Source organism: Numida meleagris, chromosome Z, assembly GCF_002078875.1.
Source record: "Numida meleagris isolate 19003 breed g44 Domestic line chromosome Z, NumMel1.0, whole genome shotgun sequence".
NCBI classification, from domain to species: Eukaryota; Metazoa; Chordata; class Aves; order Galliformes; family Numididae; genus Numida; species Numida meleagris.
In genome coordinates this window covers 22,297,954-22,324,980 of record NC_034438.1, presented here as the reverse complement: position 1 = coordinate 22,324,980, position 27,027 = coordinate 22,297,954, and the positions used below count along the sequence as shown (strand labels likewise).

Sequence of the window (27,027 nt, the reverse complement as noted above, 5' to 3'; positions counted from 1 at the left end):
TACGTTCACACCGCTACTTAGCGCCGCCGCCCGCGCGTCAGCCACGGTCCCCGCCCGTGGAGCCGCAGCTCAGAGCAGACGGGAGGCAGGGTTGCAGCAGAACAGGAGACAACATCCTTTATTATTAGAAGTGAAACATGTAAGACACAGTATAGATAGAAACTCAGTGCTGAGACTACTGGAATTCAGAGAAAGAATCCACCAAAGGCAGGGCGAGGTCATAGATGAGCGGAGAGTTCAGCTGCATCTGAGTTTTTATCTTGAAGTTTTCGCTTCGGGCATATTTGTTCTTTACTGCCTGCAAACAAATAAGCAAGATGAAGTTTACACAGCTCTGGCTGATGCTAGGGGCTGGCACGAGGGGCTGGCAGGGCCTGCCCACCCTGGCCCCGGGTGCTGGGCAGTTCCACGTGTGGCTCAGGGCACAGCCAAGCCAACTTTGGAACTTTACGTTTTGACACAACCAAGGACGCTGCCCTGCCGCAGTGAGATTCTTACCATGTGCTCAGTCATGCCTTTGTTCACAAGAACTACGTTCTTTGCCAGATGTTGCATGACAGGGTGGAGGTCACTCTCACTGTATGATGTGTGCTGTTCCAGAGTTGATGTCTGAAAGGAAAACGAGCTGCGAGGCAGGCCTATTAGAACTATCTGAACTCAATGGATTCTTTGACTTCCATTGGGTGTGGCAGTTGCAGTCTCCTTTGTAACACAGGAGAGTGCCACTCTACTTCTGTCCCTGTGGTACAGGCCAAGGGAGAAAACACCATTCCAAGATAGAAGGGAGGGAAAAGACATACGTGCACATGGCACAGAGTGGTCTTTGAAACTGGTGCACAGGTACACCAACCCCATGCTTAGAAGCAGTCTGCAGAGCACTTACCCAGGTACCTCCATCAACAAGCTTCATAGCCAAGCAGAAAGCAGCAGCAGCAGTCATGGATGGAGGGAAGTGAACCATATCGTAGTCCAGGATGGATAACTCCAACAGGTACTTCGCTAGGAACTGCTGTTCCTCATCCACCTGTAGTAAGTCAGAGTTGAGTACTGGCCTTCTCCAAGGCAAAAGCATCCTGTCAGTTCTAATCGCGTTGCCTTTGTTTTGTCAGGGAGGAAGAAATACTTAGCAAGCACTCTCAAGCTCTAGGCTTGACATTCCAGTGGCTTAATCACAGAACAGTTCCCAACTGGGTTAGGTTGCTCATGCCCTTTTAACAGGCATCTAGCAATCACCTGCAGTATCAGGCATTTCAGCTCTAGTTTTGCCTGGGCTAGGCTCAGTGACTGGAAGCCAACAGTTGCTAAAATGTTGCAATACTCAACTGAGAGTTTGGAACCATCTTTACAAGCTGTGACAGTCAAGTGTTGCATCTTGCAGGGACTGCTTACCAAACACCTCTTTTTATCTTTACCTCTACAAATTTTGAAGCTCTTCTTAGAAAGTGTAGAGGGAGAGGACGACTGAAACTAAAGTCCAGGGCTTGTAGAATCTTTGTTTCCATCCGGCAAATTTGGGTTGCCGTGAAAGCATTAGCAGTTGCACTGGAAAAATCATCAATCGGTGGAATGTTTATCTCTTCATATTTACTAGCAAGGAACAACGCTGTGATGCCAACCAATTTTAAGTTCCTTTTTGTCTCAGCATTGTCCTGTGGTAAGAAGCAGTAGAGATTTCTTTATCAGAATGGCTTGCCCCAGAGCACAGGTAGCCAGCTTCAGCTTTGTTCAACAGCAGAAGTTCATATTAGCATGTACAGAATAACAACACATCACCTATTGTTGGCTACGAGCAGGGTTTGAGACCAAATTAGGGAGAAGAATAAGCAGTTTAGGATAATTAGGATAATAATAAGCAGTTAAGGATACATTAAATCCCCATGCATTGTTGAGGGGGTTGTATGAAGCATACAGTTCAATTAAAAAAAAATTCAGCTGACCAGCAAAGTGCATTTGATCTGGGTAGTGAGCCTAATGTATTGTGCTACTGATCAGATGGAGAGCATCAGCTGACAGTGGGCTTACCCAAAGAGATGCTTACCTGTAGAAAGCGATCGAGTATTGCAACAGATAAATACAGAGTTTCTTGAAAGAGTTTCAATTTTAGATGTATTTGTACAAGCCAATCAATCAGCATTGCGCGCATGGTCCCAGTAATCTCCTGGCCTGCTAAGTACTGGGGCTTGATCGCTTGTCTCATCTGTGTGGGAGGAGCAGGGTTAACAGATCTCATCACTTAGCTCAACGACGTATAATGCGCAGCCTCTGTTTCATCCTAAGGCTTTTCAAGAGGCCAGTACTAGTGGAGCCCATAGTTCCAGGCCAGAGGGCTTAAGGTGAAGGCTAACATGAGCATGGTACCAGTGCTGGTACTTTACTGGCCTCGCAGTAAACATCTGTCTTACCAGCTCAAGTTACTCTAGTATTTTAAGCTGAGTAATCACTTACTATTGCTTCCTGAAAATCCATGCATGAAAATGAGCACTGACTCCAAGTCACCCTTATAACAACAGTCTTACTGCGTCAGTGGGTACAAGGCTACCAACCTCAAGATCTCTAAGATAGTTGTAGATGTCTCTCTCATAATCGTTGCATGGATAGGAATCTGCACTGCCTTCAGCGTTCACAACTTCTACTTCGAGCAGGACGTCAGAAAAAGCCTTGCACAGCTGAGTTTCTGTTGAGGCACACTCTGATGTTTCTGTAGGAGATTTGTATTCTAGCTACAAGGAAATTTGGGATCAGCACCGGCAGCACCCCTGTGGGCCAGCTCCCACAGGAGTAAGCCGCACAGGTCTGCAGCGGCGTCTCGGCTCGGTCCCGCTCGGGGCAGCCTCTCGACGCTGCGAGCGAGGCCGCGGCCCCAATCCAAGCGGCGTGCGGCGCAGGGCCGGCTCGGGGGCAGGCTGCGAGCAGTACCTGCTTAGGCTTCAGCTCCTCCTGCAGCAGCGGTAGCAGCACGGCCTCTTTGGCGGCGGCTTTCCGCGCATTCCTGCACCACGGCTTCCTCCCGGGCAGGGCAGCTGGGAAGGGGCTGCCGAAACTCGTCCCCCTCCTCCTGAACCTGCTGAGGACCCGCGACGGGGCAGCGGTTACGGTGGTGCTGGAACCCGCCTCGCTCCCGCTGAACCTCCCGGGGGCCCGAGGCGGGAGCCGGCTGAGATTGCTGCAGACGTCTAGTAGTGCGGTGCGCGTAGAGGGCTCCCGCCGCCTCCTTGCGTCATCCGGATTCGCAGCGGGCACGGCGCACCCGTCGGTGTCGTCGGGCACCGTCTCGGCTGACTGCGGGAGAGCACAGGACACTCAGCGGCACCGGCGGAACGGGGCCGCGCGGCTGCGGCCGCTCCGGGAGCGGAGGGCCGGGGGAAGGAAAAGGGGCGGCAGGCCCCGGACCGGCGGAGCCGCGCTCCTCGCCCGACCGGAGGACAACGCCGCAGAGTGGGAGCCGGCTTCGCCCGGACGGCACGAGGGGCAGCCGCGGGAGTTCGGGAGCCGCTCCGCTGCGCCGCTGTCTGTGCGAGAGGAGCGGACGGACGGGCGTGCGGACGCAGCACCGCCTCGCCCGGTCGCGGAGCCGTCCGGGGACACCGGCCCGTACTCACCCTGTCGGTGTTCTGCGGTATGGCACGGCGCATCGCAGCGACTTGTCGCTTGGAGTCGAAGTTGTTAAAGCTCAGAGTAGTGCGGCTCGACACTTAGGGCGAGCCGGTCTTGCCGCCGCGGCTTTAAACCAGCCGCCAGCTGCTGCTGCTCGCCGCCGCCCATTGGCTCCCGCAGCGCCTGCCCTCCTCTCAGGGGCGGGCCGGGGACCGGCGCGGTGCAGCGCAGAGGTGAGGTCGGCAGGGGGCGCTGTGGTGGCTGCAGGGGACGAGGCTCCCGGCCCCAACAGCCTTGAGTCTGCCAGCGGGGTCCGAGCGCTCCTCGGAATCCGGCAGCGCGGGTCCGAGAGCGCTGCCTTGGGCAGCCTGTTCCAGTGCCCGCCGCCCTCTGGTGCAGAACCTGTTCCTAACACCCTACCTAACCTCCCCTGATGCAGTTCCATGCCCTTCCCTCAGGTTCTACCGTCGGGCAGCAGAGAAAAATGGAGCAGAAAGTGTATTTCACGGAGAAGCCCCATTTTATAATTAGCTAATTGATCGTCTGTATAATATAATACAAGGCTCCCGCAAACAGGTGAAGCCTAGATCAAGTGTCCCCAGTCAACAGAACTACAGAGGGAACTCAGCCCCTCCCCGGCATTTCTTGTTGAAGCGTGCTCCCAAGCTCCCTGCTCTGTTCCCTAACCCTGCTTGTGATGGGAGCTGGAACTATGTACTTACACAGACTTTTTAAAAATAAATTTCTCTGTTTCCATCCCAGACGTTTAACCAGAAAAGATGCACTACATAAAATTAAAACATACTTGAAAAATATTCTAATTTTCTCTGAATATACTGATACTGCTTGCTGTCAAATGTATATAGCCAAGGTTTCGTTTAACTTCACCTTTGAACGTGTTTCATGGGACCCATCTGCACACAGACCAAGTGAGTAGGACAAGAACTTCCCTGCTGTACCATGAATCAAATCAACTGGCCTATGCCTGTGATTTGAGAAACTGCCCTTACAGCACACTTCTCTCAGAGCTCGAGCAGAGCCTGAACCCTTTCTCTGGAGGCTTACTAGCAGATAAGGGCTCTTGTGAAACTAACTTAAGATGGACAACTGTATATCTGTCAGGGTATCCAGGAAAAAGAGTGAGCATCAGTATGTGTTTGGTAACACATGAAAAGCTGCTGTTTGCCTGCAAAAATGCAGGCCTGCTCTTGTCCGTTAAGTATTCATGCAATGGCTGAACCTCACTGCCATGGCATGGTCACCTGAGGTGTTCCCAGCCACCCCAGTGTGGTTTTGTGCCCGTGTACAAGCAGCTGAAGCAGGAAATGAGTATGTGCTTAGTGAAAGCCATGACAACCAGTAAGGCTTTTTCAATTAGGTCAAGCTAACTTGAGTGAAAAACCCAACACAAAACAACAGCACAAAACCAACCAAAAATCAAAACAACAACAAACGAACTCTTCTCATCTGTTGAGACTGGGGTAGTGCTCAGTTTGGTGAAATGCTGTCAGTGCCACTGCAATCACTTCAATGTGAGTGGTACGTTTAACTGCAGCTTTTTGCTTGAAAATGGTTTTCAAAACCAGAAACCATTTGCTATGCTTTTGAAACAATTTTAAGTGCAGCACAGTTACTGAACTGCCATGAGCCTTGCAGAGGAGGGAAGGTGAGAAAACCACTGCAAAATGCTTGAAATAGGAGAAACTGTGATCAAACACTGAGAATTCTGCTCGTTCTGCAGCACTATCCTGGGAAATGACGGATTTCAGGATGATCAAGATTCACTACGCAAACCAATATAAAAGCAACTTCTAGATGTTTTCTGACCATAATTTTTCAAGTCAAAACAATACCTGCAGTATGAGACAAATACAGCACCAGCAGGGCAGAACAGAATGCAAACTGTTAGAAGAGAAACATCCCTGTTTGTATATACTGACTGATCACAAGCAGAACTGTTCAGGGATATCTCAGACTGCACTGCTGCTAGAACTGATCTGGTACAGTATGTTCTACAACACTTCACCTAATTTCACTAACATCAATAGTTAAGTCTCTATTATGACGCACAGGTACATAAATACCTAGAACAAGAAAGCAGCATCACAAAATAGGAGTGCTGTGATACACAGAATTATGAAATATGTACTCACTCTTGCTAACAACTGAATTGGTTCCTGAACTTCAAGTAAAATATTTAGGGGTTTTCAGACAAGAGAAGGAGGTAAAGGAAGATGTAAAGATGCCTCTGAAGACATATATTATGACTGCTGTAAACAGGTTTTCCCTAAAGAGAGATTTGTCTTCTCCAAGACCCCAAAATGCATTCATTCTTTCTTAAATACATCCTTTTTCTTTCCAGTCAGTGAGTCTCAATTTACAGTTTGTTTCAACAGCTTGCCAAGTCCCAGACTACTACGGTGTGGCATTCTAAACCTGGACTACTTCCTCGAGTAATATATAATCAGTGTAATTTGCTACCATGCACTTGCAGCTGCATTATGGTACAGTTAGATTTTAAAAATATATATATTTTTAATTCCAATAGCTTAAGCATGCCCTTATTACCTATCCAGAATGGAAGAATTTCCCTCGTGCCTAGCTAGAAATTCAATCACCACAGATTATCTTGAACGAAATTCAAAGAAGAAAAAGCAACTGAATATCACTTTAGCAATGACTGAGTCACAAGCAGCAAAGATTTGACCAGCCGGTTCACTCAGCTGCTTTCCCTAATCTATTAACTGCCAATGTAAAATAGATTTTGGCACAACTGAAAGCTAAGGAATAGTTAATTATCACAAAGAATATGAGAATATGAAGTCCATCCAACTTGTTATTCTGTATGATAAAAATCAAGTAAATGACAAAATAATCCATCTTGCAGAAGATTTGCTGTGTTAGCATACTCACCAATTAATTACTTTAAGCTTCAAACTACTGTGTTTGCAGATATTCACAAAAAAGTACTTTTTTTTTTTGAGAGGCTTTTTGATTCTTAGCCCTTCCAGCAAACAAAAAAAAGTGTCTGCATTTTTTTCCTTCCAGTTTTTCACTGCTAACACGTGGATTTATCCCCTTAAGAAATAATTTGATATAAATTTTAAATGGTAACATTTACTTGCTCTGATGCAGTAAAATTAAGTTTAGAAATCAGTACTAGATGCAGAGACATAATATAAAAACTGTATATTTATTATCTAACAAACTCTGCAAAAAACTCACCTTTGAATTCAGCTTAATTTTTACTCCCCATAATAAATGCGTGAATATTTTTTATTCACTCTTCAAACTACTTCTGGAAGAAAGAACAATATTTTTCAGCTGATTTCTTTTGGAGCCCAATATAAACTATTTCAGTTTTTTACCGTTAACATGAATTTATCATCATGATGTTCCATACTTGAGAGAACATGTGGAAGGTATCAGTGTTCATCCACCAGTGGTAAGATTTCTGTTTAATGAACACCACAGTACTTAGTACAGTACTTAGGATTTCCATTATTTTCACATATACAGCAGATTTTATAGTCCTTATTTCCTTTACAAAAGCATCTTCATCCAATCTTAATCCAGATACAATGCTTAAAAAAATTAAGAGTACAGTACATTTTTCTGTACATGGATGTGCAATATCCCCTCTCAAAAATAATACAGACATGGAATCCTACAGATTTACAGATTTGGCTAAAATAATTTTTTGTCACATTATGTAAGTACCATCTTTGTAATATTTCATGGATTCTAGATGTTGAGTCATTGCAAGTACATCCTGAAATCCTGTACTGAGGCCGGACATGTGCTGAAAATAAGCTTCCTTCTCCACTTGGACAGTTAGGTTGTTTACTCCAGCATCTTTCAGAATTGCTGTAACCTGGACATAACATTAGTATTACACTTTATATGCATCTCACAATAACTTACTCAATTCTCACTCTCAAATACTGCAGATTAAACAACTACCATCATAAAGAATTTCAATTTTCTGGCAGAGTGAAGACTAGCTTCATACAGTATGTCTCTGCAGTTTCTGCAAATTCTCAGCACCTCATATAAAGAAATAAACAACTTTTGAAGGTGTTTGAGAAAAAAGCAACCAAAGTTGACAGACATTACAAAGTCAGTAACAAACCCGTGTTATCACCTAGATTTGCCTTTTTTTGAAACATGGAACGAACCACCTCCTCACTTTCTCACAGCAGACATAATTTCACTAACCACGTTTCCCTCAACTGTCTTTTTTGTTTGGTTTGGGAAAAGTCATGCCAAGCAACACTTTTATGACAGCAGACCATGGCAAATACAGCATTAGAGGCCAGCTCTAAAGCATTAAATAACAGCTTATAAAAATAGTACTACAGAGTAATAAATAATGTGAAAAAAAGCTTAAAAACTTTGCACCTTACCTGCTGTACAATTCTCTGTTCCATCACATCTGATACCACCTGCACATGTATTGTACCTGCCACAACACTTGCAGAATGACACCAAAAATGAGGATCTCTGTAGGATATGACTCCATCTATTTTCTGAATCTGTAAAGAATTTACATTAGCAACAGTTATTTTCAAAAACACATTTTAAATTTGTACATGAACATGCACATTGAAAACAAATATTCCACAGGGAAAGAAAGCTGCATTTCCAGCTAAGTCAAAGAGAAATAATGTAGCACCTAGAGGCCACCATGCTACTGTCAAACACTAGATGTTACAAGCCAAAGGAAAACCCAGCATAGGGTAATGGGAAAAGGGATGAGGAAAAAAAGCCAACTGTTGGAGTCTCAGTAACATCTATGGACCAGCAACTTTGGTCTGGGCTTTAAGTCACTTATAGGGCATCTGTTACACTGTTATCCAGGATAGGCAGCTGTACATTTATCATAGCTGTACATTTTTCAGAAACATATTTCCATAATTCATCATTTTTTGAAACTGATCTTTGCTCTGGGCCTGGCGGGGACGTAGCAGTCTGTATGATATTCTGTTTCGGATTTGTAGCCAAAACAATGTTGATTAACACGCCGATGTTTTGGCTGTTGAATGCTGGTTGTAGATTCTGGGCAATCTGCTCTGGCTTTTTATCTAGCAGTTGGCAATCCTGCCTGCCGCAGGGGGGTTGCAAGTAGTTATCTCTGAGGTTCCTTCCAACCCAAGCCATTCTGTGATTCTGTGGTTGTCAGGAGTTCCTCTTTTTCCCACCCTGATCCAATCCAGCAAGTCTGCTATGGGTGGACCAGAAACTGGGAAGAGACACAGCAGGGACAGCTGACCCAAGTGGTCCAGAGAGATGCTGTCTACAGTACAAGAGTATAAATAACTGGGGTAGAAGGGAGTTCTGACCTTTTCTAAAGCAGCATGCAGGTCTTTCTCCTGTTCTGGAGGTATCCTCAACAAAAGCACTTGACAGGCATCTTTCAGTAGTGGGATAACACTGAGAAAAATCAATGTAGCAATAAAAAGAGAGCAGAGGGGATCAGCTATCAGCCATCCAAATTGTTGAATAAATGTGGTAGATACGATAACACCGACGCTGCCAAGAGTGTCTGCTAACACGTGCAGAAACACACCTGAAAACAAAACACACTGAGTGATTAAGGGAAACACTTCTGCTTAAAATGCAGAAAAATGTTCATTAGCAACACATTCACTTTTATGACATTAGCCTCCCTCAAGCCAACTGCCTAATATGCTGCAAAATGAAACAAAACATTTAGTTTAACTAGTATTTAATTAGAAACCAATGTTGGGAAGAAAAAGCATTTTCACTCTGCATTACAATAATCTAAACAGACATTTACAGATTAAACCACATACAAATATAGTCTTGTTTTGTTAGTGGGACTTGTATTACAACACATACTCCCTTGAGAGGGATCAGTGCTTATAGATCTTCAGCAGAATAGAAAAAGGTCACTGTGAATACACTGGCCTGCTTGTACTGACATTTACTAATCTATCACTTGTTATTTTGTGGCTAACTCTGATCAAAGTTTTAAGAAGACTGTCAACCTGTTCTACAAATAATTCTTTATATTGCTTTAATTGTTGGTATCATTCCCAGTGTAAATTTAGATAGTATACAAAAAATAATCTCTAATCATTTGTAAGACTAGTACTTAATAACTGCCAGGATTTAAAAGAATATTACACAGTTTTAGAGATGGGCAGACATTACAATATCATGCCTGAAAACAGAAGAGTCAGCTTACCTAATGACTGATGTAAAATAATCTATGAAATAGGAGACTCTTAGCTAAAATTCTTATGCTCCAACAAGCTTAAACAAAAGCTCCTTCTTTTATAGACTTTTGTAAGTGATACAGTTGGTAAAGAACAACCTCCTAACTGGTAGGGGAAGAAGATTGTAAGAAGTAGCTGTTCTCAAATTTTATATATATTGCCCTTCTCAGCTTCCAATTTTAGATTTGGAGAAGAAAATTTCATCTTTACCACCTTATCTTCTGAACCACAAATAGAAGCATACTACTTCATATCCCAGACTGCTGGTCTGCATTTGCTCTTCTGCTTCTTTATCACTTCCCCTAGGGCTTTTACAACCAGCTGTAACATGATACCTAAAAGTATGGCAATAACTTTATAGACAGACACATTCTACTTGCATTTTGAGATGGAACTTAGAAATGATAACATTTTTTTCAGTAAGGTTTATGATGACTAGTTACTAAAGTTAATAAAGTCTGCAGATTAATGTTTTGTATTGGTCCTTGGGTATCACCCACATCTGAGAAAGCCACATGACAAAATAATTCAAGTTACGTTCTTTAAGTTAAACTCACTTACGAATAAACACTTTGAGATATAAATGTATACTGTGTTACTTGATTGCCAGATCATTTCTGGAGGGAAATTTTAAGAATGATACATAGTACTGGGGTTAAATCTGAAAATCTTCAAAGTCTGCTGTAGACCAGGTATGTCATTTATGATTCAACAATCCGTACTTGCCTCTCATGTTGGTATTCATGCCTCCTCCAGAAGATGCATGGGAATGTCCGTGGCTGTGCCCATGGTCATTGTGGGAATGGCCATGCCCATGGCTGTGGCTGTGTCCATGGTAAGAATGACTGTGATCATGTGAATGACAGCCTCCACGAGAAGCCCCATGGGAGTGTGCGTGGCTAAAGGCACAGATACCAACAAGGTTTACAATCAACCCTCCAACAGAGACTGGCTGTGAGAGGGAGAGAAGTGTTTAATGTCACTACATATTCCTAGGTGTTCAACCCAAAATCCCATGCAACAACTAACACCAAAATGCAACATCCTATACCCACATATCATGAGGAGGTGGCAACTTACTTTTAAGGAGGAGGTTATTTTTTTATTTACTTTCAGAAAGAGAAAGTGGTTTGGCTACAAGCTTGGTGTCACTCTCATTCATTGGCAGAAAAAAAAGTGTATAAGTCTAATTAGGACACGTATACTCATCTAAAATTGTAGTTAACTGAAGACAGCAACTACTGCTTTACTGGTTGTGATTTTTCTCTTGCTGCGTATTCTTCTACTCTTCTCTTGAAAAACTTGCAAACTGCAATAGAGTAATTCTAGCTAATACATGAGCTAAGCAAATGCTGCTCAGGGGCTATCAGGCCTTAAGTTAAGTCAGGCCTTAACTCCAGCAACACACACATCTGATTTTACCTACACAAAAATCTTTGTTACCAAAACGGCTAGAAGAGAGCATAAATTCACGTGTACTGGGAGAGAGAAAACAAGCGAAACTACAAGTAGGATAAACAGAGGCTTAGGCTCTCAGAATTCTATAATTTAAAAATTTGGTTTGAAGAAAATAAATGATAACAGTTTGGAAGCAAGCAACGAAAGCCAGAAAACTTAAGCAGGGAGCCCCTGAAGAGGGCATGGAAGGCAGTGAGACATAGATGCTGTTATCTTAACTACTCAACAGCTTCATGATTACTTATGCCAGAGCAATAAAATCATCATCGTGTTACAAATCCTGACTAACTTTTGATGTTTCTCAGAGAAAACTACAAAAGCTTTTTTTGTAGCAACTGGCATTGGTATACACAATAGCAGAGTCAAATTTAGTCTTGTACCGATTATTTTCTTAATATCTTTTTTTTTTTTGTTGAAGGACAACCATTTAAAAAGATTAGAGTTGTAACATCTTTGAAAAAAATTAAAAACAACTTTAAAAATTAAATTATATTCAATCCTGTATATTTCCATATTTAAAATTAGATGTGGTTTGGATTTTAAAATTGTAATTATCCATTACAGAGCCAAGGCAGAGTTTAGATCTCTTGAGCATGTGACTTCCGATTAATTTTTTTTTTTAAGATCAAAGTAAACAAACAATTAACTGCAAAACAGTATTCATAGGTAACAATAAGACTTACAGTTAGCATATTTGTGTCTATGTCTGGAGGATCTACCAGTCTGGCCACTGATTCCATGAAAACAAAGAAAGCAATTACCATCAGAAAGAGGCCGTTAATAAAACCGGAAAGAATTTCTACACGTCCATATCTGAAAGACAACATAAGTAGTTTTGAGAGCAACCAACGAATAACCTGCACAAATTTCAAAGTTATAACATATTAAATTGTAACATATTTAATACAACTTTGATATATTTTTTATTCCTCAGTCCTGTGAAATTATACCTTAAATGTCTGGACTACTTATTTCTGACCAATAGGTGGCTAGCCTGCAACTGTTCAGATCAACAGCACAAAATTTTAATAACACAAATATTTTTTAATATACACTGTACAAGTAGGGCTTCAGGCTCAACAACTTTTAATTACATTAGTGCAAATGAAATCCCCACATGAACACTGATTTTCAACATATTGTTACGACATACGTACAGTGAGACCGTTTCTATGTAATATTTACAGTGAAAGTTTTATAGTTTTATTTGTAGAGATTAACACTAATCACATCTCACACACTTTTTGGCTGGCTAACAGTAGAATGAGATGAACATGAACGGAATAGAGACAGACAAAGCAAAAGAACCAAAGAAGCAAGAGCGATTAAAAGCATCCTGAACATATCTTCTGAGTGAGACATTTTGAAAATGAGCAAGTAGAACGATTTTCAGGTAGTCTTTAATGGAGTTAATATACATACCCGTAAGAAAATATGCGAGTTGCTTTCCATCTTGTCATCAGAGCTGCAAAAAGCCCCATCACTAATGCAGAACAATCAAAAAGCATGTGAAATCCATCAGATATAAGACCAAGGCTATTGGTCCATACTCCATAAAAAAGCTCCACAAAAGTGAAAGCCTGAAATGAAATGGAGTTTAAGTTTTTCCTGGAAGATTAAATTGCAATTTAATGTTTTGGTGGTTAGCAGGAAAACCTTTTCATTGTATGTTTGCTAGTTTTCAAAAGGTATTATTGCAAGTATTTCCAGACCATTTTCTTTATCCAAGGGAGCCCACCCTTCCAAAAGCCATAGATGTGTGAGTAAATAAATCCAAGTTTTCACTTAGAATTTAAAATGAGTATTATTACGACAAAAATGCATGCACTGTGATTAAACACTGTAACTACTTTAATCTTATCTATCATGAGTGTCACAATCAATGCAGTTTATTCGTGCTTTGCATAAACTGTCTAAAAAATTGTCAGGATGGGCAAAACAGGTGTAACTATTGCAGTTAAAAGGAAGACTCAAGGTAGCTACTTACAGACTTATTTCCAAGAGCCAATGTAAATAATTTAAAAAAAAATTAAAGGTTCAATTGAAGTAGAAAAAAATATTTTTCATAATTCTGTCTAAATTTAAGGGAATACTTTCTAACTGTGTGTGTGGCTGAGCACTGGCACAAGTTGCCCAGAAGCTGTAGAGTCTCCTCCTTGGAGATCTTCAAAATCTGCTTGGACATAGACCTGGGCACCCTGCTCTGGATGTTCCTGCTTGAGAAGGGGTTGGACCAGAGGGACCCAGAGGTCCCTGCCTACCTGAGCCTGTACATCTACAAACACTTGCTTCACAAGCTATAAATATCTAAAGAAGGTAGCTGTTCTTCACGTTAGACTAGCCTAAACACCTTCTGTAAAGAATAAAGTATCAGCATCTGAGTGGCTGTAAATGTACATAAGCTAGTAATTGACCAAATTAATTGCTACCAGTTCTGCTACAGATTCCAAATCAGAAGAATTAAAAAAAAAATTAAAAAATGCAGCTTAAGTTATTACTGGTTACATCCTAGTATCCTGCTCTTTAAAAAAACAAACAACAACAACAAAAAAACCCTTCTCTGATTAGTTGACTGTTTCAATCTTAGAAATTAGTTTTCAGAAGGATATACTTATGATTTATTAACCTTTATTAACTGGTCTGCCCGTATACTTCTTTCATCTTTCAAATTCCAAGATGCAATTCCTTAAAAGTTTTAATGGATACTTCCATTTTCATCCCCTATTCTCCTGCATAATTGCCAAGGAATGAACAGAGGTCTTTGCAAATTCTGTCAATCTTGCTTACTGCCCTATCTTTCCCTCTTCAAGATAGAGGAGATAAAAACTGTTAAAAACTGTCTACTCCAAAATGACATTCCTCAATCGCACTCTTACTATTTTGCCATCCCTGGGTATGAAGACCTCGTTAAGTTTCATCTTACCTGCTGGTAACATTGAGATACCTCAGTCTTGAACAGGACCCTAATATTCTGATCACTGTAAAGCATTTACTTGCTGGTAAACTAGTTACACACAGAATCAGTGTCCCACTGTGATAGCAAATCAATGTAACTTGCCACTTACTGTAAGGTTAGTATAAGAATCTTCCATTTTAAGATTCTAATGAAACTACAGTACCAAGGACCCCTTAAAAACAAAACAAAAAAACCAATCCACCAGCCAATCACAGGAATCATTTAAATGATAACTCTTCATTCTGTAAAACTGAATTGAAAAAAACACAAGCAGACATACCAGATTTAGGCACAAGAAATAGAAGATCTGCCTAGAATCATACTCCTCAAGAATCTGTTTCAATGACTCTTTAATAAAACGTGGTAATGACTGAGAACTCTGCTGTACTGCATCACCCATGAAGTTATATAGAGGAGTGCCTTCAGGAGAGTAGCCAATAAGCGTGCCCTTTTGCCCTTTCCTGGAGGGGGAGGACAGGATATTGGCAGCTGCAAGGAAAATATTTTAATAATAAGTTTTTATTTTTATAAAATAGCTGTGAAGCTTATAAACAATTTGTTATATCATAGATTGCATAAAATTACAAAGTAGTAAAGCGATCGTCAACTTCATCTTAAGGTTCACCATTACATTTCATTACTAAATAAGATTAGATTAATTACTTCCTTAACAGATATACTGCATTGTTGTGGGTTTTTTTTGTACAGTATAGGGCAAAAAGTTGCATGCTCTTTTTATCTGAAAGAATCCACACAAACTCATTCAAAAGCATTTTGCATACTGCTATTTTCTCATTGGCTTCCAAGAAACCTGAAAAATAGATTTTCTAAAAGAGAAATATGAATACGTACATAAAATGAAGAAAACAGCACTCACTACCACTCCTCCAGAAAGAACGTGTTCTGTGCTCTCATGGTGTGCTGGTCTGTTCATAGCTCTAAGCTGGTCTGTTATTGGATGTGTCCAAAAGTTGCCAAAAAGCAGCGCACTGATGAATATAAGAAAGGATCCATATCGAGCACACTTGGAAGATTCCATCTTGACAGAGCATATGGACTCCACATAGAAATCCAAAATCACAACAAAAAAGATGACTGTGATGAAAGGCATGATGAGAGAAGACCAAGACTCGACTTTGCTCTGCAACAACAACAAAAAACATTTCAAACAGGATTATTCACCATTATACCATTTGTGAATACAGCATTAAATCCAGACCACTTTCATCATAAATTCTTTCAGCAATCCATCAGTACTTCTGAATTTCAAATTGATCATACAAAACCATAAAACCAAAAATCATATAAAACATTCAAGCTATAGAAAGACAAACATAGGTAATAAGCATTCCCGTATTTTATTTAAGGTCTTCCTGTGCTTAAAAGCAATGCTGTACGAAATGCCGTGTCTGCATCATTCTATTAACCCTAATCTGGAAGGCATAATGAACATATCTTTTGTGGTGAGGGAAGAAGGGAGAGCCATGCATTTACAGTAATTAATCCCTGCACAATGCTATGAAAAGAATCCAGGATGCATCTGAAGCTAGAAGTATACAATAATGTTATCAAGCAAAAGAGGAAATAAAATTATCACACAAATATGCACATTAAAATGCAGTGGAACCATTTCATACAGAGCTCTCAAAAAAATTAAAGATGACAACTTTGGTAGTTTTAAGTCTTCAGTTTAAAACATTCTTAAGTTGCATTTCATAAGAAAAAGCATTACAAAAAATGTTTTATTTTTTTCTAACATGTGCTTCCTATCTTACCTCTGTTGTCAGAGAGAGGACAATGACCCATGGGCACAACAGAAGTACAGAAACAAGATGAGACAAAGCTTGAAGACGTTTGGCTCCACCTACATCGACAGAAAGCTTTCGAGAAGCCATGTGAAAACCAACCTTACAACACAATGCCAGTACCAGAAGCAGTACTCCTCCCTGGAAACAAAGAGAGATCCTGTCAACACTTCTCATGAGCCTAATACATTACTCCAAAGTGATTTGCTTTCCTTATCAACAGACAACTAAGACAGCGTATTTCATCTAATTCATGAGTTTCCAACCTTTTGGCTTGCCTGGGTCACACTGGGTGAAGAGGAATTTTCTTGGGCTGCATGTAAAATATGTAGGTTGCTACAAAAGTAATGCCTATTTATTTCTATGGAAACTACAACAGACACAGAGAGAACAATAACAGTATTCGATAAAGCAAATTTTCACCTACAAAACACTATTTTTCAACACAGTCACCATCATCAACTATGCATTTTCACCAGTGATGAAGAAAAACCTGCATGCTGCACTTGTAAAAGTCTGTACCAGTGGGGGTGACACATGGTCACTGTTGGCACTGCTGAAATGCACCACCCACTGCTTCACTGTGCTCACATCCACTATTTGGACTCCATAAACGTTCACCAAGTATCAGTGAATGTCAGTGGGTCCAATTTTTTCCATGTAAAGGAATTCAATGACACAGCTTTGCTTCATGAGCACATCAGATACCATTTTGTCAAACTGCCCCTCTGCTGTCATGTGTCACACGGCAACAAAATGTAATGGAATACTGGTGGGAAAGTTCAGCTTCTACTGCCATACCACCGACATCCACCTCTGGTGTTGCGGACCAATACAGTAAAATAGGAGGCATACCTTTCAGAACAGCCCTTGTAAAATATAGAATATAATTAATTCATGTAAGTAACAAAACTTATTTAAATCTTTCATATTTTTTGTTAAAAAGAGAGCAACAAAATCATAAAAGTAGTGGGCCATTTGACTTGTTTTTGTGCAGATAATGCATCATCCTGGTTAAACGGCAGCAGCTGCAATTCTTAGTGAGGTCTCAAGGTGTTCATCAGAGATTTCTGATGAAATTTTACTCTTCCTGTACTTCATCTTTGGCAGTTCACAAAAGTAGATACTGCCAAAAAGTGATGAATGAGGTGTGACTGGTTAGAGAGGGATACTTCTCTCTGGTAAGAGAGGGCCTATAAAAGTCTAGTGTAGGGACAAGATCAAATTTTTGAGCTGAATATCTGATTGCAACTCTATACATGCCATGTGAAAATTCGCAGGTAATGTATTTATGTCAACTGAAAATGGAGTTGCAAATATGCAAAAAAATCAATTTTTTCAGCAATCTTGAAACCTATTCTCAAATTCTTTTATTGAAATGGAGAGCAAGGATATCTGTTTTTTGCTGTTCACAGGACTGTGCTTAGCCAATGTATCACAAAGCATACTGGACTGGGCTGTGTGTTACCCGTGGGCTGTTGGTTGGACAGGCCTGCTCTAATTGTTATTCTAGTTAAAGCAATAACACAGCGTACATGATTATACCTTAGTACTATTCACAACATCTTCCATTATAAAAAGAAAAGCACTGAAAGCACACAATCTTCAAAGGAGTCATGTCATTGTGGCTTTGTTCTAATACTTTCACAACCTTTTCATTCACTTAATTGCATTGTAACATATTTCTTCACAGTATTTCAAGACTCTTCTACTGTATTAATGAATTGTAAGATGCTCCACACACAACATCCCTCTTAGATCATACTTGATTTTTGCAGTTAACCAGTCTCAAACATCAAAGGAATTCTGATATGAAAACTTTCTCATCTGTTCTAGATTTTTTTTCATCTGTTTTAGTGCTCAATGTACCAAATATAGCAACAAGACTAAGCTAACAGCATGACTCAATCAGGCTAGTTGAACCTATTACAGAAAAAATCTGATTTACAGATCCCATTCATTACAATGGGACAACACAATGAGAAGTATCAGAACCTGTGTCTTCAAGTATCTAAAGTAAGGAGAACATTGGGAAAAAATAAAGCAGAAATAAAACAAAGACTGGAAAAGTGAGTAAGAAATATTTTGTATGCAAAGCATTACAAACATCCAGAACACTGATTAAATGGAGTGCTTTATGATAATTTTAATGGGTCTTTTCAGGTTATGTGTTAGGGAAAGTTCTTATCAGCTATACGAGTACATTGCATGGATTGGCTTGTTCTACATTCTGGTTCACTCCCTGTGTGGGTTCAGATGAGACTGAACCTTGATCTTAGTCAAGATATAAAATTTACAGGGTTGATTTGGTTCTGATTTGTGATGGGAGTTTTGATCTTTTGTTTTTGATTTCAAATTCTGAGCAGCAGAAGTTTTTACCTACAAAACTCAAGTGCATATTAACGTACTAAAAGATGGTAAATTATTTACCTTGTGATCTGCAACGCCCAGGAAAGCGATGACTGTATACAGAACATGCGTAAGAGCACTGTCGTGATGCCCCTCAGCTAAACAAAATTAAGGAAGTGTTTCATTTGATGTTTTTTTTAATGCCAAAAAACAGACAGAGGTAGCAAAAGATCACTGAAACCAAAAGTGAGCAAACTGAGTGTTATAAGTTTTAAAGATCCTTAAAATTCAGGAAAGATGAAAATGTTTTCCACAGAAAATAGTTATAAATATTTTAAAACACAAGAACACAGACACTGTTAAATACTGCATAGCAGTCATGAAACAGAGTTTACATTAATCTTGGCAACTAGACTTAGAAAAATATACTCAAAAGCACAGAACTTTGTAAAAGCACTAAAACAGTGATGTGTCTATAATATGATCTCTATTTTTTTAAGGTCATAAACATTTAAACTTTAGAAAACTAAGAGCAATTGACAAGCACAATCCAGCAAATATTCCACTAGTGGTAGCTTTTGAGAAAGCTATTCCTAAAGGGCACTTGAACAATGAATTTACTTACTTAAAATTTGGTTGATTAATCAGTACTATTTCTGAATATACCATGTTTTCACCCTACCTCAAAAAAGTTTACTTTCAACTTGTTATCATCTATATGATTACATTGTTACTTCCCATCCTTAGATACATAACCTTTTTCCAGCACACTTTACTATGATAAGAAGACCTGTTGGAAACTTACTTTAAAATCATATCCGATTTACTCAGGGGCTTTGGAAGCACGCTAGTCAGCCTCCCCACGCAGTTTAAACTTCACTGCTGGAATGACTGCAGGCTACTTCACATCATTTTTCAGCCTAGAAACTGAACTGACAATTCTACTGCATTTATAAAGCATAAAAACAGTTTTTCAGGTTATACAAGAAAGACTGCCAGCTAGGCTGCCAACCATATACTGCACACAGTTAGGCTACAGCCATTATGTACAGAATTTCCAAAAAATGAAAGCTAACCAAATAAGTGTTTAACAATCCACAGTGGTCTAGTATGTCCAAATGAGAAGGTGGCCATTAATTACTACTGAACTTAGAGTACAGTCTCAGATTTTATCAACAAAGCAAAAAATAAAGAAAAATATAAATACATGTAGTATATAGTTAATTCAACTTAATCTATTCTCCATGCTCCATTAGTAATGAACACTTGTGCTAAGCAAGAAGGATACGATGTTCTGCTATTTTAGCCATGAGGTCATCATTATCAAAAAGCAGTAAGCAGATGACAGCTATGATGAAAAATGCAGCACCTCTCGTCTGGAGAAAAATAAATAAATAAATAAATCACAGCATCCTGCAACAGTTTGATTTTAAAAATTCTAGGATATTCCTCCCCCCCACTCCCCATGGAAGTATACTCTAGTTCAATAACAAAAGCATGAGAAAAAAGCATTGACTATATAATTTCTTATTTATTCTAGTTTTCAGATTTGCTACATAACTCAGGATAAATCACGACTGTTAGAAGCAAGAAGACTGAATCTTGAAAACTTCAAACTTTTTTTCTTAACAGTCTAGCTCTTCCACCCAGAATGTACAGCTGCTTAAGTCTGATGATTTAATACTCTGTAGTATCAAGGAGTCATAAACAGTATCTACTGGACAGACTGTAGAATTTTGTCTTACAAGAAGCAAAGGCTACAGCCCTGCTCAAAGGACCTAAGAAGGCAGAGCTCTGCAACTGCTTATATGAAGTAGGGACAAAAATAATTATGAACTTCTTCACTGTGAGAGTAATGGAGCACTGGAACAGGCTGTCCACGGAGGGTTGTGGAGTCTCCTTCTCTAGAGATATTCAAGACACATCTGTATGCCTACTGTGCAACCTGCTGTAGGGAACTTGTGTTAGAAGGGGGCTGGACTTGACTGATCTCTAGAGGTCCATTCCAACCCCTACAGTTCTGTGATTAAAAAAGAAAAATAAAAATCCCAGCTGCCTGACCTTTCACTACCCCGATTTTGAAAAGTGCAATTTTGGTATCCATCATCTTGACAAAACCCTGAGATCTAAAGCTAAAAACTTCTATTACAATTCATCCTCTGAAGTAAAAACAGAGCTGTATCATATTACCGTTTTGGAAAATCAAGTGACTTCCTTTTACCACAGTTCACTCCATAAAGCTGAAACATTCAGAGGATGACGTTATCAATCCCTTGTTTCTGCCTCCTTACACATGCACCTTAACAACTAGGCATAATCTAAGCACTCTTCTGAAGCACTACATGTACCGCTAGAGTCAATGGCTGGAGAAAGGATTTATCTCCTAGATGAACAGTTTATTGCTGAATCCCCTAAACAATGTCAGTTTGAAGGAGATTTGGGGCAGGGCATCAAAGTAGTTAACTGGGCTGTTTAAACTGATCTAAGACAAAACTAAAAATGATTAAGGGACTCTAATAGAAGTTACAAGACAAATATTGAAATTCTCAGTCTGAGGCAGCACCACAGCCAGCCTTTCTCTTACACAGCAAATACTCCAGCCTCAGGTATATGACATCACAAAAAACTTTCCTCTAGCTATTACTGTTTTTGAATTCAGATGGCCAAGGCTCCTAGGAGCTGGGATTAGCTCACTCCATTTAGAGCTGATTGGGCACAATTAGAGAATACTTTGTGAAACTGCATGTGATGGGACTCAGATGTCTCATGTATAGATGTCTGATTAAGTGAAACACACGGCTAAAAACTTAGTACATACAGACTCAAACAGAAACAAAAGCACTCAAAACTTTTTGTCAGAGAAACAAATAATATGAAAAGCTATAGACATTGAATAGGTCAGGCAGGGATCTGAAAGCTCTGTTGCTGATTTCAGTGCCTGAAGGCCAGGACTACTATATACATATATGTCCTTTTATCAGCTTGAACCCCAAATCCCTTTACAAAGAATGCTGCAGTGCAAAAATCATTCTCAACATTTTCTTTCGCACTCAAAAATAGTTCTCAGATTGCTGTCATGGATCTCAAGCACTGCTTTTCCTTGGATGTCATATTTCTTACTTCAGGTAGTATACTTACAATTTCACCACTAACTAAACTAAAAAAAAACCCACACAGTTATGATGGAAACAGGTCTAGAACACGGTCTGTTCTGGGTAAAGTGATAGTTGTATTTATAGCATTTAAGATTTTTTTTAAATCTGGCAAAAAAACCACCATGTTTAAATACCTTTGCTGGTCCTCCACCTGAGCTTGTGAACAAGACACTAAGGAGTGACAGCACAACCACATCACTGTGTTCAAACAGCAACAGTGTTCTGTTAAAAAAATAAATAAATAAATAAACACTTATGTCCATTTAGGAGTTTGCTTCATGAGCATGATATATTTCAGTTAAGTTTCAATAACAAAGGTTAGATTTATCTTGCTACTTCAACAGCAAGCTTATACAACTCAAAAGCTGCATATACAATCATAGAATCACAGAATTGCTCAGGTCCATCATCAAGTCCAACCGCAACCTAACCATACTACCCTAACAACCCACCGCTAAATCATGTCCCTGAGCACCACATTCAAACGGTTTTTAAACACATTCAGGGATGGTGACTCAACCACCTCCCTGGGGAGCCTGTTCCAGTGCTTAACAACCCTTTCTGTAAAGAAGTTTTTCCTGATATCCAACCTAAACCTCCCCTGGCGCAACTTGAGGCCATTTCCCCTTGTCCTGTCACCAGCGAGAAGAGACCAGCCCCGCTCTCGCTGCAATTACCTTTCAGGTATTTGAAGAGAGCAATGAGGTCTCCCCTCATTCTCCTCTTCCCCAAACTAAAAAGCACCAGTTCCTTTAGTCACTCCTTGTAGGGGATATTCTCCAAGCCCTTCACAAGCCTTGTTGCCCTTCTTTGGACCTGCTACAGCACCTCCATGTCCTTTCTGTACCGGGGCACCCAAAACTGAACACAGTACTTGAGGTGAGGCCTCATCAATGCCGAGTACAGGGGCAGGATTACTTCCCTAGTCCTGCTCACCACAATATCTATTATATCTACATCATTTATCTATTTGTCTTCACCAGCAAAGAATCTAACTGGTGACAGCTATACACATCACACAACAACTTCCTAAATCAAATAACAGATCAAAATTTGTCATTTATTGATTACTTAAATTGTCATTTCCTTTGAGTAGTGCAACAAGATACTCACTGGCTCAAGATGGGAATATTATTCCCACTATAATATCTGCTCCAAAACTAAGTTTCTGGTTTCTGGCTCCCAGAAAAAAGAGGTTCTGTTGTGTGACATCCTGTTTATTGAAGTGTTGATCATTTAATAGCTAATGCAACCTCAGAACCTCTTTGCTTCTGACTTGCACACTACCTCCTTCAGGTAGCAAAGGCAGACTAACAAGCTGCAACAACAGCCTTCCAGGGCAGAACACAAGAAAACAATCAGGGTGAAATTTACCAATGTTCTCTGCTGTTATTTGCTCAATGATACAACCTGCTAGGGATCGTGTTACTGATTCTGCTTGGGAAGAGACAGCATGCAGAAAGACATCGCAGTATTTCTTAAAGAAGCCCTATTTTTCTTAGGTATGCTTTCTGATATTTAGACAAAAAAGCTTCAAATTCGTAAAATTTAACACTTTAAGCTTTACATTCCCTCCAAGTAAAAGTGTTTTTCTAAGCTGTTAACCTTTGTGGGTTTTTTTGTCATTCTTTTATTGCTATTTATTCCTTTATAATAAAGAACATTGCTCTGAAACAAATGGGGAAAGGAATTCTAGTCACCCAGCAGAGTAATACAAACTATCGTCACTAGCTGTCAAGCTCTGGATTTCAAACAGTTATATACAGTAATGGGTTTACAGAAATGAGACTAAGATAACAATGAAACCCACAGTCAGTATAAAAGTGTTCCTTCTGTTTCACTCACATGAGTAGTTTCAGCACTATCAAGAATTTCCATGGCATCTTGTCCAACAATGAATAAAGAAAATTAAAAGATGTACAGAAAATTGTATGTGGTTTGTCCCAAGTAACACAGACTAAGAGGAAAAAGTATAAAGGTTCATTTAATATTTCAAAAAATAAGCCACAGGCTGACACATATAAGTGAAAAACAAAGGGAAAGATCACAAAAATGATTTTTAAAAGACAAAATATTATTTACTGTAAGTATGTATTTACCTTAGTGGTCCACAAAGAGTTAGGCCAAAAAACCATAAGAGTGAAATGATACATCCCACAACAGCATGCTTAAAAATTTTGATCCACTACAAAAGAAAGGTATCTTGTTATAATTTTCTCCACAGTTTCAAAAGAAACAACTCAGTATTAATATTCTTTTAGCACAACAGCTGTAGAAATGGACAGGAAAATATATGCTCTGCAAGTTCTGCAAAATTTAGAGTATAATTATTTACTTCTTACCTACCTTGTCGGGCAGCTTAGGTTTTTTTGGACATACTACGAACCAGATTTTTTTAAAATCTCTTTTCTGACAGAATACTAGATTCTCTGATACAATCTTCAAGAGAATCTTTTTCAAAGCCTCTTACATTGAAGTGGAAAAAATTCAAGTCTATTTACAAAATAGCACTTTGACAGGTTATTTATTGTGTATGATAAACATATATAGCACCAGATAAAATATCCAAGATAAGAGATTAAAATATTTATTCTACAAATATTTACAAATACACTAAATGCTTGTGAATATAGAACATGAAGAAAAGTTATTTCTCACAAATAAGGTTGCAAATTGAGCTCTGCTCTGAATTCTCAGGATACTGGGAACTCAGCGTAGCTCACTGCAGCTAGACTGGCTTCCCATTACAACATATGCATCATGCAAAGAGCACTCATGGGGTAGGGGTACACAACTGGAGCACTTTGACTCTGGCAGTCTGGAAACTGCTGTTTGGAACTGCTTAAGTCAGCTGTGTAGACTGAGCTATTTTGGAAAATCTAGTCCACAAAACAGATGCCTGCATGGAGCTGAAGATCAGACTTTTCACCATACTTTATGGAGGAGCTAACAAAAGCTAAAAATGTGAATTGTGTTTTACTGTGCAGTAGATACTAAGCCAGTAATACACTCCTAGAAATTGCAATGACATCTGCCAAGTGGAATAACCTTTGTTCCTCTTTCTGAGTGACTTCTGTTAAGAGCCACGTTGTCAAGAACATCTACAAAGATATGAGTTATTACTGCACGTCAACTCACCTGACGCTTAGTTACCACTTTTCCTGAAGAAAATGGTTTTTGAAATAAAACCATAAAAAACGCAGACCTGTTAAAAGGAGAAAGTTTTCTCTATTAATATATTAGCAGTCAGCTTTTTATTCAGATCAGTGCTAAATAACTAGGTGTCTCCTTACATCAGGCTTACTTTACAAAAGTTTCCTTTATATTGTTCACTAAAATGTCACATTTGCACATTGCATTTTCGCTGATGCACTATTTGTGTCAGATACCAGTAAAAAATTGGTAACTGGACATTGGTTCCAGTCAATTCTACATGTAAATTCTTCAGAGAACACCCAATGACAATATCCTGACCAACTCCTGAGCTGGAAGGGAGCCACAAGGGTCATCAAATCCCACTCCTTGTTCCACATATGATCACCTAAAATTCAAACCTTGTGCTGGAGAACATTGTCCAAACACTCTCCAGTCTCTCAGAACTGTGACCACTGCCCTCCACAGCCTGTTCCGGCGCCCAGCCACCTTGATGAAGAACCTTTTTCCTAACCCTCACCCGCCCCTCCCGACACAGCTCCATGCCGTTCCCTCGGGCCCTGTCGCTGTCACAGAGAGCAGAGCTCAGCGCTGCCCCTCCGCTCCCTGTGAGGAGCTGCAGCCGCCATGAGGCCTCCCCTCAGCTCCTCTGCTCTGGGCTGAGCACACCCAGGGACCTCAGCCGCTTCTCATGTGTCTTCCTCTCTAGACCATTCTCCATCTTCGTAGACTTCCTCTGGATGCTCTCTAATAGTTTTATGTCCTCCTTATGTTGTGGTACCTAAAACTGCATGCAGTGCTGGGGGTGAGGCAACACTAGCCCGGTGCAAAGTGGGACAATCCCTCCTCTTGATCCACTGTCAGTGCTCTACTTCAAGAAGCCTACCCGCGATTTACAAGAGTCAAAATAACTGATCTCAGAGAACTTTTTAGTAGAAATATTACTACAATAATACTAACAGATCTTCTGTTAGCAAGATACATGCCCAAAGGCCTCCTTACATATGGAATTCTGAATACAAAGTCGTGTTAGAAACTAACGTTTCTTCCTCAATTGTGATCAAGAGTAAGTGATGGAGAAAAAGATGATGGTGTTTGGGAACACTCTACTGAGAAGCCCAGAAATGTAAATAAATTCAAATAAAAGGGAAAAATGAGGTTCCAAACGCTCTAGTGCTGCCACGTTTATTATAGAAATGCTCTTCAATATCATATCAGGTGAACATAAAATAGGATCATGCAGAGTGCATCCTAACAAAGGTTGATTCTGTATGTTTGCTATCAGTTTCTACACTTTAGTTCTCAGTCAGGTAAGAGTATCAGCTGAAACTTGTAAGAATTACAAGAATACAGGTTTTAAGAAAAAGCAGTTTTCTACTAGTGTTCTACACCTTAAGAAAATTTGGACACATGAGTTTCCTATACTCAGTATTGTCACAGCACCGTCAATTCCAAAGTAGCAAACATTTTGCAATTTCTGAAATTAATCTGAGCACAGAAGAAAAACATTGCTACAATTACAGCATTTCTTAGATCCACTGCCATGCCTTTTCCTCCGTGACTGATCTACAACAATACAGCGGAAGGCATCATCTTGACACCAACACAGAATTCTGTGGTCAAAGCGTGCAGTGCTGCAGCAGACAAAGCTTCACCTGTAGCGCACTCACCCCAGCTTCACTATGAAAATAAACTGCACAAGATGGACTGCTTTCAGAAGATCGTAGGATTCAAAGAGGCCCACTGCCTTCAGAAACTTGGCGAAGCACAGCAGCACAACATACCGAGTTAACCTGTAAAAGCAGAGCAAATCAGCATTTGGGGCGACCTGGCACCGCTTTCCTCACTCACTCGCTGCCCCCTCACAGCCTCGCCGAGAGGAGGCCCCGGTTCCCACCACAAGGACGAGGCCTGGCAGGCCCAGCGGCAGCGGGGACGGAGGCAGATGGCGCGGGGCGCACCACGGCCCCCTCACCCAGCGCAGCGCCCGCCCCAACCGTTACCGGGCGCTGGGCACATCCACGGGCCCCAGCACGCCGCCAGCGGCCAGGGCCTGGCTGCTGTACTTCTCCTCCATGCCGCGGCGGGGAGAGGGCCGGGCCGAAGGAAGGGGCGCGCGGGAAGGGGCCCGCGGCCGGACGGGCGCTCAGGAGCGGCGTTCCGCACCCCACGGATGCCTCATCCCCAGCGGGCGCTAAGGCAGCCTCAGGCCAGGCCGCGCACCGGCGCGCACGCCCAGCGCGCAGGCGTCACGGCGAAACAGGCGGCGCCGCGGCACGGCCACGTCCGCAGCCGTCGGAACCGCTCACTGCTGC

General features: G+C 40.7%; 2 protein-coding genes across 4 annotated transcripts; both read right to left on the bottom strand.

Annotated features, from left to right (window-relative positions):
• CCNB1 (cyclin B1) lies at positions 92-6,620 on the bottom strand. 2 transcript variants are annotated; one of them, XR_002433240.1, is made up of 8 exons: positions 3,600-6,620; positions 2,917-3,279; positions 2,544-2,720; positions 2,039-2,197; positions 1,413-1,649; positions 884-1,024; positions 499-625; positions 92-298 (listed from the first exon to the last, which is right to left on the bottom strand). XR_002433240.1 is itself a non-coding variant. In XM_021379937.1 (8 exons), exons 1-8 carry the CDS (start codon positions 3,630-3,632, stop codon positions 176-178), a joined length of 1,344 nt encoding a protein of 447 aa, XP_021235612.1. In that variant the 5' UTR covers positions 3,633-6,620; the 3' UTR covers positions 92-175. The 2 variants fall into 2 exon arrangements, 1 of the variants encoding a protein (XP_021235612.1); XM_021379937.1 differs by having other exon boundaries at positions 499-609.
• SLC30A5 (solute carrier family 30 member 5) lies at positions 6,772-27,020 on the bottom strand. Of its 2 annotated transcripts, none has more exons than XM_021379936.1 (16): positions 26,879-27,020; positions 26,383-26,505; positions 24,698-24,764; positions 23,659-23,744; positions 21,694-21,781; positions 19,693-19,780; positions 18,486-18,562; positions 16,026-16,196; positions 15,103-15,391; positions 14,531-14,739; positions 12,717-12,874; positions 11,978-12,107; positions 10,563-10,788; positions 8,937-9,163; positions 8,001-8,129; positions 6,772-7,468 (listed from the first exon to the last, which is right to left on the bottom strand). In XM_021379936.1, the coding sequence occupies exons 3-16, from the start codon at positions 24,749-24,751 to the stop codon at positions 7,298-7,300; spliced, it is 2,103 nt and encodes a 700-aa protein (XP_021235611.1). In that variant the 5' UTR covers positions 24,752-24,764; positions 26,383-26,505; positions 26,879-27,020; the 3' UTR covers positions 6,772-7,297. The 2 variants fall into 2 exon arrangements, with proteins under 2 accessions (XP_021235611.1, XP_021235610.1); XM_021379935.1 differs by having other exon boundaries at positions 26,716-27,008.

Excerpts from the sequence above, each read along its gene's own strand:
- CCNB1 (XM_021379937.1), bottom strand. The coding sequence starts at position 3,632 with ATGCGCCGTGCCATACCGCAGAACACCGACAGG. Across the intron at positions 1,025-1,412 it reads GAGCTTCAAAATTTGTAGAG|GTGGATGAGGAACAGCAGTT; the intron begins GTAAAGATAAAA and ends GACTTACTACAG. Across the intron at positions 610-883 it reads TTGTTGATGGAGGTACCTGG|ACATCAACTCTGGAACAGCA; the intron begins GTAAGTGCTCTG and ends TTTTCCTTTCAG.
- SLC30A5 (XM_021379935.1), bottom strand. The coding sequence starts at position 26,789 with ATGGAGGAGAAGTACAGCAGCCAGGCCCTGGCCGCTGGCGGCGTGCTG. Across the intron at positions 15,392-16,025 it reads TCCTCTCTCTGACAACAGAG|AGCAAAGTCGAGTCTTGGTC; the intron begins GTAAGATAGGAA and ends TTGTTGTTGCAG. Across the intron at positions 8,130-8,936 it reads TGCATGCTGCTTTAGAAAAG|ATTCAGAAAATAGATGGAGT; the intron begins GTCAGAACTCCC and ends AATTCTTTACAG.